Source organism: Rhizophagus irregularis, chromosome 18 (assembly GCF_026210795.1).
Source record: "Rhizophagus irregularis chromosome 18, complete sequence".
Classification (NCBI taxonomy): Eukaryota; Fungi; Glomeromycota; class Glomeromycetes; order Glomerales; family Glomeraceae; genus Rhizophagus; species Rhizophagus irregularis.
In genome coordinates, this window is record NC_089446.1 from 3,453,061 (window position 1) to 3,465,363 (window position 12,303).

At 31.1% G+C, this 12,303-nt stretch overlaps 2 protein-coding genes across 2 annotated transcripts; one reads left to right on the top strand and one right to left on the bottom strand.

Moving 5' to 3' along the window:
* Nucleotides 1–5,821: 5,821 nt before the first annotated feature.
* On the bottom strand, nt 5,822–7,603 carry OCT59_010358 (uncharacterized protein; the record flags this gene model as incomplete). Its single annotated transcript, XM_025323517.2, has 4 exons — nt 5,822–6,876; nt 6,959–7,353; nt 7,436–7,515; nt 7,590–7,603. The coding sequence occupies 4 exons, from the start codon at nt 7,601–7,603 to the stop codon at nt 6,088–6,090; spliced, it is 1,278 nt and encodes a 425-aa protein (XP_025177250.1). The 3' UTR covers nt 5,822–6,087.
* A 1,802-nt stretch (nt 7,604–9,405) lies between these two features.
* On the top strand, nt 9,406–11,458 carry OCT59_010359 (uncharacterized protein; the record flags this gene model as incomplete). Its single annotated transcript, XM_025310895.2, has 5 exons — nt 9,406–9,589; nt 9,693–10,142; nt 10,221–10,273; nt 10,362–10,955; nt 11,021–11,458. The coding sequence occupies 5 exons, from the start codon at nt 9,406–9,408 to the stop codon at nt 11,351–11,353; spliced, it is 1,614 nt and encodes a 537-aa protein (XP_025177251.1). The 3' UTR covers nt 11,354–11,458.
* Nucleotides 11,459–12,303: the final 845 nt, after the last annotated feature.

Genomic DNA, 12,303 nt, shown 5'->3' on the forward strand with positions numbered 1-12,303 from the left:
TCCTAATTCTTCGGAATTCTACACAATCCGAAGAAAAAATTTTTACCCCTGAGAATCACCATTTTTGGATTAAGTTCGTGATGCATATGTAGAAAACTAAGTACCTGCATTATAATAAATCTATCAGATTTCAGTATATAGTATAAAAAATAAAACAACGATAAATCTAACATTAAAGATTTATCTGATTTTCTTTTAAAGTTCTATTTTACAAAATTCCTAATAGCTAATAACCGAAAAATGTCACTTTTTTAGCATTTATAACACGTTAAAATGACAACATTTCTTACAAAAATTCTCACAATTCCGTCATAATAACGAAATGACAATATTCTATAACATGTTAACAAATTTGTATCGTGTGGAACTGAAAGAGTTTCGAATTTTGGAAATTCTAGTTCCGAATTTCACAGTTTTTTCTTGTAGTTCCTTTTTATGCAGGATATAAAATAATAAATTTAATAACTAACAAAAGGTTTAATGCGAAAAATTTATTCAATTTTGAAAAATGATAGTGTTTATTAGTTATTAAGTCACGGGTTCAATCCAAAAATGGTGATTCTCAGGGGTAAAATATTTTTTCTTCGGATTGTGTAGAATTCCGAAGAATTAGGAAAATTTCTTCGGAAGAATACATGATTATCTTATAGAGTACGTGTTGGTATCGATCAAGGAGAAATCATTTCCCCTCTTCTTTGGGTGATTTATTTGGATCCCTTGCTCACTGTTTTGAATTATGAAGCACGAGATCCTTTTATTTTAAAATCTTCAGCTCTTCTAGATTATTCTCCACTTGAATTTGAACAACATTCTTTACCTGTTTCACATTTGACATTTATGGATGATTCTACCCTCATTGCTTCTTCGAAATCTGGAATTGAAGACCGTCTTTCTATTACTGCTGAATTTTATACTTTAAATAATGTTTAAGCTAATTCAGCGAAATATGTTCTTCTTTCATCCTCTTCCCCCTCCTCGAAGATTATTTTTGATCTTTCACCTTCTCCTTTAGTTCCCATTCCTTCCCTTTCTCTTTCTTTTTTATCTGTTACAACTTCATTTCGTTTTTTAGGAGTTTGGTTTTCTTTATCTGCTTCTTCTGATTTTGTTCTCAGACAAGCGCGCTCTATGGTTAAAGATATGGCAGCTCTCCTGGGACTGAAGAAATTATTAGCACAGCATGTGGCCTATCTTTATAATGCTGTCCTTCTTCCGCGATTGGAATTTCGTCTTCAAACTACCCTTTTCTCTGAAAGTACTATTCAAACAATTGTCAAGCCTATGTTTTCGGTACTTCGAAGAAAAGCTGGTCTAGCTGCGACTACTCCGTTGCCTTTGTTATTTCTCAAACTTCCCTTTTCTATTCAAAATGCTTTCTATCGCTTTCTTTCTTCCCATATTGCATCTTGGCAAAAAATTTTCACTCATCCTGATTTCAAAGATTTTGCCCTTTATGCTATCTCCTATCTTCAAGGATATTTGGGTGCTGAAAGTTGCCCGACTACTATCGACTTAGAACCATGGTCACAAATCGTTTCTTTGCGAACGCACACTTTGTTTAATTCGTTATTGTTTTCTTCGCGATTGAACATCACGTGGTCTCTTTCCTTCCGACCTCCGAGGCATGATCTACAGCCTGCTCTGCCACTGCGCTTTATTCTACCTCATTCCATTTTTCAATTGAGTTGGAAACTTTGGAAAAATTTGAATATATTTGTGCTCGCTCAATTGGTTTCTCCTTGTGGACGTTATCTTATGAATTGGCCTGACCATCGTTATCTTGGTATCGTTGGTCGTAAAGGACGAATTCCTACTTGGTTTAATTTTATTAAAAACAATTTTCTTTCTTCTTCTTCTTCTTCTTTGTTTTTGCCTTTGTATTTTATTAATTCTTCTTTTACTTTAGCTTCACCTTGTTTATTAGATCATACTGTTAAAGATTATCAATTTTACCCACAATGGGCTATTAATTTTGATTTCGATACTCAAACTTTATCTGTTGGTCGTGTGTGTATCACCTACAAGAAACAAAACTCGGCTATTATGTCACATTGGCTTCCTGTATCTACCTCGGCTGATGAACGATCCTATAACCCTTGTCCTGGTTGTGCTCTTAACATTCCTGCCTTATCCAAGAAATCTGCTATCAAACAACGCTGTAATAGCGAAAAGTGTTTTTTCAATGTCACCCTATCAGAAACTGTGGGCTACCCTACTAGAAATGCCAAAGTTTTTGCGGCCTACCTTCCCATTACTCTTTCTACTTCATGGAGTTATGCCACTTCCTTGGCCTTTGTTCATTTGATGAACCCGCCCTCAACCGCTTCTTTCACCCTTTCTCCTTCTGTTAAGGACAGTTTAGAAGATGATGTTTTGCCGTCTTCTGTGCAATCTTTGTATACCGATGGCTCTTTCCGTCCTGCCAAAGATTCTTTATCCTCTTCCATGACTTCTGCTTGGATTGCTCTCGATGATGATGGATTTATCCTTGAATCTTCATCCATGCATCTTCCCTCTTGTTTCCCTTCAGCTTTACGTTCTGAAATTTATGCTGTTTTATTAGGATTGAACGCCCTCTCTCGTGACTCTTCAATTTCTATCTATACTGATTGTAGTCAGTTAATTTCACTATGGACACGTTTTGTTGATGTTCCTTTCTCACCGAAGTTGCTTCGAGAACCTAATCATCTTCTTTGGTTTTCTATTCGACAACTTATCATGGATCGTAACCTCCAAGTCGATTTGATTAAAGTCCCTGCTCATGGCGATGACGTCTATAATGTACAAGCGGATTTTCTGGCAAAAGATGCTCATTCATCTATACAACCTTCTGTTTCGCCTTTGGCATTTTGTCATGCTCCATGCTTGTTAACTTTTAACTCTTTACCTGTTGACATGAATATTCGTCACTTTATTCGCTCTATAGCAGACGCTCGTGCTCTTTTATCTTTCTGTTTATTGGCACGTTTTACTGCTCTTGGTTCTCCTTCACTTTTTGATTGGGCTGGTATATATTTTTGCCTTTCACAAATTAAAGGTTTTGCTTCGCATAAGAATGGTCGTCCGGAATTCTGGATCTTCCGTATCAAACTCCTCTTGGATATGTTGCCTACCTTAACTACTCTTCAACAACGCAAACCTTACTTATACTCTCTCCGACTGGCTTTGTCCGCAGTGTAATTCTGCTCCAGAAGATTTGAATCATCTTTGGACTTGTCCTTATATTTTACCGGAATTAAATCCTTGTTTAACACACCGGTCTGAAGTCATTAAATTTAGAGATTCTTGTTTATCTTCCTTCCTATCCTTGAAATCTTTGGATATTTCTTTTCAAACCGAATTTTTTGCTTTGGAATGTTGGAACTATGAAGCTCCTTCTTCATCCTGTCTTTGGCTTACTCGAGGATTGTTGCCTGCACATTTAACGGCATTTTTGAATCAACACTTCTCTCTCTCTGTTATATACAAGACTATTTCTCCCCTTCTTAATGACTTCCAAGTCAAATTATATGGTGAAATTTGGCTATGTCGGAATGTTCTTTTTCATGCTTGGGAAGAGTCGCAGGGTATCTCGGCTGCTTCCAAATTACGTGGCCCTTCTATAACTACCACCTCTACTATTTCTCCTCATCATCACAACTCCTCTTTGGCGACAGTTTCTCAGGATTCCTGGATTTCTTGGATATCCTCTTCTATAATTCGGGGTGGATCATGGATCTCGCACCTGGATTTTCTGCGCCGCTTAACAGTTCAACCTCTTAGGGTCTCTTTCTGGTAACGGACTGGATTTTTGGATGTTGGATAGTTGACTCACACTGGCCTTCGGGTAAAGTTGGGGTATGCGATTCTGTAATAGTTTAGTTTTTCTTTGCTTAAATTTATTTTAGTTTAGATTTCTTTACTTGTATGAGTCGTGAAGCTACTCTTTTTATTTTTTATTAGTTTATTTTCTTATTTTTGTAATATTGTTCGACCACATTTTCGATGTTTAAATATAAATAAAAGATAAAGTCTTAAGACTGTTTGCATAGGAAAAGGATAAAACTAGGGTTGGTCACCCTATCTCGGTGGTTAGTCACTGAGACCCTCATTAAGCCTGAGTATGGTGAGGTCGCAGGTTCGATTCCCATGACCACGGAAATAAAAAGAATTTTACTGCGGACGTTACAACCAATAGCGTGAAGGTACAGGGAACAGTGCGAGGCGGGACCTGCATCAAACGGCGAATTAGTGCGTACGGTTAGGCCGCACATTTCAACGCCAAGGGTCGCTGATGTCCTTCTTAACGTTCTTTATGAGGCCATTGGCATGTGCGCAGTCCTGTCCGCGGGAGTCACTATATACGCTAGGGGGACTCCTGCTCGGGTGGTCATTTCCACGATACACTGAGGTCAGTAATGGCTAGATAGTCGTCCTAGATGGTAAAGCTGAGGGTGCAATGTCTTAGTGGTAGTTAGACCTTCTGTTAGGTCTTAGGCCAACCAAGATGTTCGTGCACAGAACAGGTAGCATGGTTATGGAGTTCGATTTCCCACTTCTTGGGTCCTGGCTGGTGATCCCTGGTTCGATACCCACCATAAGGGGTGATCCTGGACAGAAGCCTGCTACTTCCTGTTCGAGTGGTTATTACAAAGTATACCACTTGGGGTAAACAACTGTACTATCAGTGCTAGGTAATCGCAGGCTGTAGTGGCCTGAAATGTCAGACTAAAATAGTGGTATGGAAGGGTATTAGATGGTTGATGTTACCTGTCGAAAGTCCTCCATGAAAGTAGATGCTCTCTAAAGGTTGTAAAATAAATTGAGTATCAGTGTCATGCAATGGATATAGGATGAGTAGGCGGCGTGTATCTAGCTTCAGATCAACCTAAAATGGCCCGATGGGGGATGTCTTCTAAAGTGGTGCTGTTACCTGAAGAATTAAGTACTCGGTATAATGGTTGCCCAGTGAAGATGATAGGACACAGACCCGAGATTAGTCTCATAAGAGGCAATGGGTGGTCTGGCCATAAACACTAGCAAAGGAAAAGGATAAAACTACCACCATTCGATTCGTCTCAGTGAGATGATTCTAACAAGCTATGATACATCTTTGTACGATTATTAGATGCCAAGTTATTTAATATATTCTTTATATAACTGTGATTATAAACGGTTCTTTTTAATATAAGATTTTTGAAAATAGGTGTGATAGTGACTATAGATAGATTGTGACTATATAGGATAGATTTTAATAATAAAGTGTTTTGAACATTTAACTGGTGTGACTATATAGTAGAATGTGACTATAACAGGAGTGACTATAGAGGGAGTTGACTGTATTAATTTAAATTTAATTGAATTTACTGAATTAAATGAATTTTGGGATAAAGTTTCATTACAGCTTCCTCTTTTAGAAAAAATTGCGCGAAATTATATTTGGTTACCAATCTCTTCCTGCGCAGTAGAAAGAAGTTTTTCCGCATATAATAAAATTTTAGATGATGATAGACAAAATTTAAATCCAGAATCACTTAAATTCCTTACTATTATGTACTTTAATAATCAAAATAGCAACAAATAACTATAATGATTAGTAAAATTTATATCGGAATAAATCGGAATTTTTACTGTTATCGTGATAAATATTTGTGATTTGATATCGGAATTTTTCCGGGTATCTGATCCGATGATCCGATTTTTTTAATCCGGATTGATCAGTCACGTGATCATCCGGCTGACGGTTTGACCAGATTCATCCGGAGCGCACCTCGATGTTGTAGTTATGCTAAAATTTACAGATTCTGTTTCTAATTTAGAATATAATTACAATCAATATTAATAATTTTTTACAAATTTTTATTTGTTTGCAATATAGAATGTTATATAATACAAAATATATAGCAATGTATAGTACATACAGGAATAAAGAATATTGTGCTATTTTTCAAGCTTATGTTTTGATGCTTTTTCATAATATATGTCTCATATGATAAGAAAAAAATGGAATAACAATTTGAATAAAGAAAGAATAAAAACATTTACAAGCTCAATTAAAATTCTATCAATAAATTTCTATATATGTGTGTGTGTTTTTGAAAAAATGCTTTAACTCTTTCCAGAAGAAGAGTTTTCTTTATTCGGCATTTGAGCTAACCAGCTAGGAGGACTAATTCCAGTTTGTTGCTGAATAGTTGACAAAAGTGGAGGTAAAGATTGAAAGATATTTGCTATAGGATTTGCTTTTTCATTTGTTTCATTTCCAGTATTCCAAACAGTAATGTTAGGATTAAGACCTTGAATAGCATTAGCATTTTCTTTGGCCAATTGTTGATAAACACCACGATCAATCATTATATATTGAAGTGCTGCATAACCATCACCTCCGAAAGAATCCATTATATTTTTAATACCTTGAGCTTGAGCATTGTAAATAGCCAAAAGACCTTCAGCCTCTTTTTGCTTTTTAAAGAGTTCAGCTTCAGCTTCTTTTTGTTTTTCAAATAAACGAGCATTAGCATTTGCTTTAGCGGCTTCAAATTCAGCGGTTGCTTTAGATACATATTGTACGCGAAGACGTTCCGTTTCTGATAATAATCTACGTTCTTCAACTTGTTTTTGAAGTTCAGATTCACGCATCTTTGCGGCTTGAGAAGCTTCAATGGCGGCTATTTTTTTAGCACGGTCAAATTCTGATTCTTTAGTAGCCAAATTCATATTAGCTTGTGCTATAGACACTTTACGTTCATTTTCAATTAAAATTGTTTCAGCTTCAACTTTAGCCGTTTCACGACGTGTTAAACCTTCACGTTCTTTTGCACCAACATCACCACGATATTTTGCTTCGGCCACATCTACTTTTGCTTGATTTACGGCACCTTCATGTGTTTTCATTCTCTATGAGAAAAAGAAAATTTTTTTAAATATAATGATAAAAATAAATAAATAAATAAATAAGAATCAATTTAATAATACAAACCATATATGCAAAATATTCAGACCCTTGAGTATCTTGAAGTTGTTTAACATTAGCATTATAAATGAACAAACCAAATTGATCCAATTCAGCTTGAACATTTTTAATGACCTGATCTTTAAATCCTTTCCTTTCTTGAAAAATTTCTTCCATAGTCATTGCAGCAGCAATAACTCTAGTTTCACCTTCAATAATACCTCGAACTAATTCTTTAACATGATCACTATTCTTATCATTTGCAGCTAAAAGTTTTGCATAACGTTCTAAAGCCTTAGGTTCATCTTTTGGACCAATAGTGAAAACTGCTGGAAGATTAAATTCTAATTTCTCGGCACTCATTGCTTGTAATTGTAAAGTATAATTTGCCGGAGTTATGTCGAAGAATGTTGATCTTTGGACTGATTTGATGAAAAAGAAAAAAATTCAAGATTAGAATAATATTCAGTAATAAAATTAATTAGTAAAAAAACTAATAATTACATGGGAATACCCATCCTTTTTTACAGATTGAAATATCTCTAACGAATGCTCCAGTTTTAACCAAATATTGATTTGGGTCACTAAAAGAAAAAAAAATTATCATTAAAGCGAAACGAAAAAAAAAATTTCGTTAAGATATCGGACGATAAAATACCTAACCCTGTACATTTTGGCTTGTTATTAATGAATAAAGAAAAATTGGAAAAGAATTATTATTTTTTTAAAAAAAAATTTGATAAATATAATTAATTTCTTATATTTATTTTGTTGAAATGGATGAATGAAATGTAAGTTGGAATCAATTATTAATTAAAAAAAACTTTCAAAAAAAAATTTCTGACAGTATTTATAATCACACCATAATATAATGACACCATAATACATGAATGAAGACTTATTGTAAAGCTTGAAATGTAAAAAAAAAAATCGGATTAGGGAATTCCATGGAGAAATACATAAAACGTTGTCACACATGTCACACAATTGGTCATTATGCCAATACAAAATCTTTTTTTTAAGAAACCGTACTTTTGAGGTAACTTGAGTTACAAATAAAATATATTATGAGTCAGTTGATGCCCTACACAATTATGTCAATATCATAATCACAGGTAATTAAAATTGTGTTGTTTCATGAAAAAGAGAATTCCTTGGAGGAATTCTAAACCTCTAAAAATTTCGTAATTATTCATGAATCATAGGATCGTACATTATAATGACGGAGATCAAGTTCCTTATAATCCAAATTCATTATTAAATCATTAACGAGGGTCTAGTATCATATGCCATATGCCGTATAGGTAAAAGGTAAATAGACCGTGTTTATTTCTGCTTTCCGTCAGTTATAATCCCAAAACTCATTGGGGCTTTCAGTCACCGCCCACCGCCCAGCAACGTTAATAGTTTTAGGCAAAAATCACACTAACATTCGCATCTACCGAGTTTACCAGGGTTTCACTTGGGTTATTATTAAACTTTTCCTGGAATTATTATGTGTCGCATAATTTTGCTATAACATTTAAAATGAACGAATTTATTTGCTATTTAGAATTTAATAATCGAATAATCAAATATAATAAATTTTTATTTGCTTTGTGAAATTCTTATATACTAATTATTTTATATGATCTTGTGACCCTAATAACACAAACCCATTTTGCTAATGTTTATTTCCAATTCCTCTTTTTTTCAAGTTGTTTCATTTGTTTGAGTTGCAAATTTGATGCGATTTAACGTTCTTCAATTTTATTTTTAGGAATAATTAATTATATCAACTTCCATTATATTGTCAATTTACTCATTAACAATGCTCTCTTAATTGTTGATCGCAACTATATTTTTTAATATTATCTAAGAACCATACCAATATATGGTTGATGACATCTTACTATTTATTTTCGGTTTATTTTTCAAAATTATATTTAAAAGAATCCATTTATATTAGTAGAATTTAAACCAATAATAAAAAAATCGATGCAAATTTCATAATCCACCTCAAAAATTTCACCTCGTGATTTTGTAGGCATTACCAGTAAATTTTCTACCCCACGTGACCTAAAATATTCATCACCGGCATCCAGATCTGTCAACGTGACAAAATTATGCGAAGTCACGTGGGTCGAAATTTTACGGCCGCACAGCCCAGCTTACACATGTAGACAAAAAGAATAAATTAAAATTAGTTAGAATGTACGTAACTATTTATTATTGGACATGGTTATAAAAATAAAAGAATGATTTATGTTAAGTATGATAACTCGGCTGATTTCGTATCTTTTTTTAAAATCTCTTTATGGTAAAATTAACATTCTACTAACGCCACATAGGCTAATAAGTACTACTGATCAAGATACTAGAAGCGGAAACAATGAACCGTAAAACATAAAAAAATGATACACTTCCAAAACGAAAATGTAATTTCTAGCTACTATTTATACATATAAAAAAAAAAATATCTTTTACGTCTAAAAATGTATGATTATTATTATGATAATGACAATGATGATAATGGAAATAAATTTGGAGAAGGTATACCTTATCGTAAAGGAAAAGCAATCCAACTTATTAAATATGAAAATGGAAAAATTATTTTAAATAAAGAATCTCTTGAAATTATTAAAAACATCGAAGAACCTGTCGCTATAATTTCAGTCGGTAATTATAATATTCATTCATTTAAGTACATAATAATATATTTCATTAAATATATTTATTAATAAAAAGTATATTAATTTTTTGTAAATTATGCATTTTTAAGTCGGGTCTTATCGTAGAGGAAAATCATACTTTGCAAATGTTCTTCATGGAAGACATGATGGTTTCGAACTTGGTTCTAAAGTAGACAGTTGTACTAAAGGAATCTTTATGTGGGATACACCATTTATTCACAATAATTGTAGGGTTATAATATTAGATTGTGAAGGAATTGACGACCCAAAACAGGATGAAGTTTGGGCAACGAAATTATTTATATTATGTCTTGCAATTTCCTCTACATTCATTTATAATATTAATGGAATTGTTGGTAAAGATGATATTGGAAAATTATATACGATGACAGATTTAAGTAAATTTTTGGTAAATAGTGAAGATGAGGAGAAAGATTATTTGCCAAGACTTGTTGTATTATTGAGAGATTTTGGATTAATAGAACCCGATGATTTTAGGGAATATTTTTTGGAAAAATTAACTCAAGTTAATTCTGATGGTAAGTATTAAATATTTCATTTTTATTTAATAAAAATAATTAATATTCATAAATTTTAATTTATTGTATTTTCATTAGCTGCTGCTGGAATTACAAATCACTTTAAAGATCTTGATGTTTACGCTTTACCAGTTTGTATTTTTAATTTTGATTACTATATTTTGTTCTTTTTTTTTAAAAAAAAAAATATTTTTTTTAATATTTCATCATCTTTATTAGCATCCGGGGTGTAAAAAAAAGGTTCTTCACGAACTAGAAAAAATCGAAACGTCTCAACTTGATACGGAATTTATTTCTAAAATGACACACGCAGTATCTGAAATTTATGATACAATTACTGCAAAAAAAATTAATTTCAAATCAATGACCGGTATTTCATTTTCTAAATTTTTGGAAGATTGCGTAAAACATATGAATTCAAACACCAACAACTTAGACAAATTATCATTGCCTACTCAATATACTTCTCTCATTAATTTTATGTCAAAATTAGCTATAGATATAGGTTTTACTTATTATTCAACTATGATGACCATTAGATCTATAGATGATTTTCCTATAAATTGGGAAGACTTTGAAAACGAACATAGTATGATATTATCTCAAGCTGATTTTTTATTCAATGAGAAATTAATTGGAAGTTATCATCAAACTCTTGACATTAGAAAGGAATTTGATAACTTAATTGAGGATGAAAAAAATAAATTTACTGAAAAAAATTCTGAATCTGTAAAAAATTATAATTTAAATTTAGCCAATAGTTTATGGCAAGTTCATGTTAGTCCAGGTTTAACTGCTGATTCTCTTTTTGAGGTAAATAAAAAACTTTTATTATTTATTTATTTTTTAATAGATTAATTAATTATTATCATTTTTAGGATTATAATGAATTTAATAATGCATTGGATTCATTTATGCAAGAATATACAAATAAATCATTTACTGGTTCAGAAGCTATGGATATTTATAATCAATATAAAGATGATAAAACAGAATCTGCACTAGAAACACTAGACAAAATGTTTAAATTAAGAGATGCTACTAAAGCTGTTAAAGATGCTCACCAAGAATTAATTGATCAAATTAATCAATCTCAAGAAAGACTTAACCTGTTATTATCAGAGAAATATCAGGAGGAATTTGAATATAATGAACAAATTGAAGAATTAATTTCAAAAATTGATGAACTTACACTTCAACTTTCTAATTAGAAAATTTATAAAACAAATTTGTAAGAATAAGTATATTGGTATACTACATTACTATAATAGGTTATTTATAAATTAAATAAAAAAAGAATAATTTTGTAATTATTATATTATTGTAAAGTTTCAAGTACTTTGAGTTTCAAGTTTGTTTTATATAAAATCTAAAATCTAAATATATATATATCATATTAAATGAAAACAATTCAATAGTTTACTTTTAAGTAATACAAGATTTTATTATCAAATATTTCAAACTTATTGTTTTTTTTAGTGAAATATAATTAATCTATAACTTCAGTTTGTTATTTTTTCCATATTTTGATATTATATAAAAAAATAATTGTATGTAAATAATCTTATTTAATATTATTTAAAGTTAAATATACAAAATAAAAACTTATTCTAATTTTTTAAAAAAAATTAAAGAAATAGTTATTGTGAATATAAAATTATTTTTATTAATTGATAAAATATTATTTGTTTTATAAGTTTTAATAGGATCCTAAAATAAAATTCATATATAAAAAATTTTAAAAATATTACTATATATAAATAAATTATATATAAAAAAGAAATTATTATACTAAGTTATTTTGATTTTTTTTTTTTAGATTAGTTAACCAATAACCTTTATTATAAGTAAATGACATATAGGCTGATTTGTCTACCTTTAATTAAAATATTGATTTTGTTACATTTTTATTATACAAAATACTATATAATATACAGTAAATTGGAGGTAAGTATTAAAAAACTTTTATTTAATATTATTATACTTTAAATTGGTAAATATTTCTTTTAAATTAATATAATTCTTAGAATTTACTATATATATTAAAAATTTGTATCTCAACTTTAAACGTAAATATCTTCAGATCTAATGATCCAATCGGCAAGCTCTTTTTCGCTTATATAGACCAGATCAAGGGCTTTTTGAAGAGCCTAAATTTATA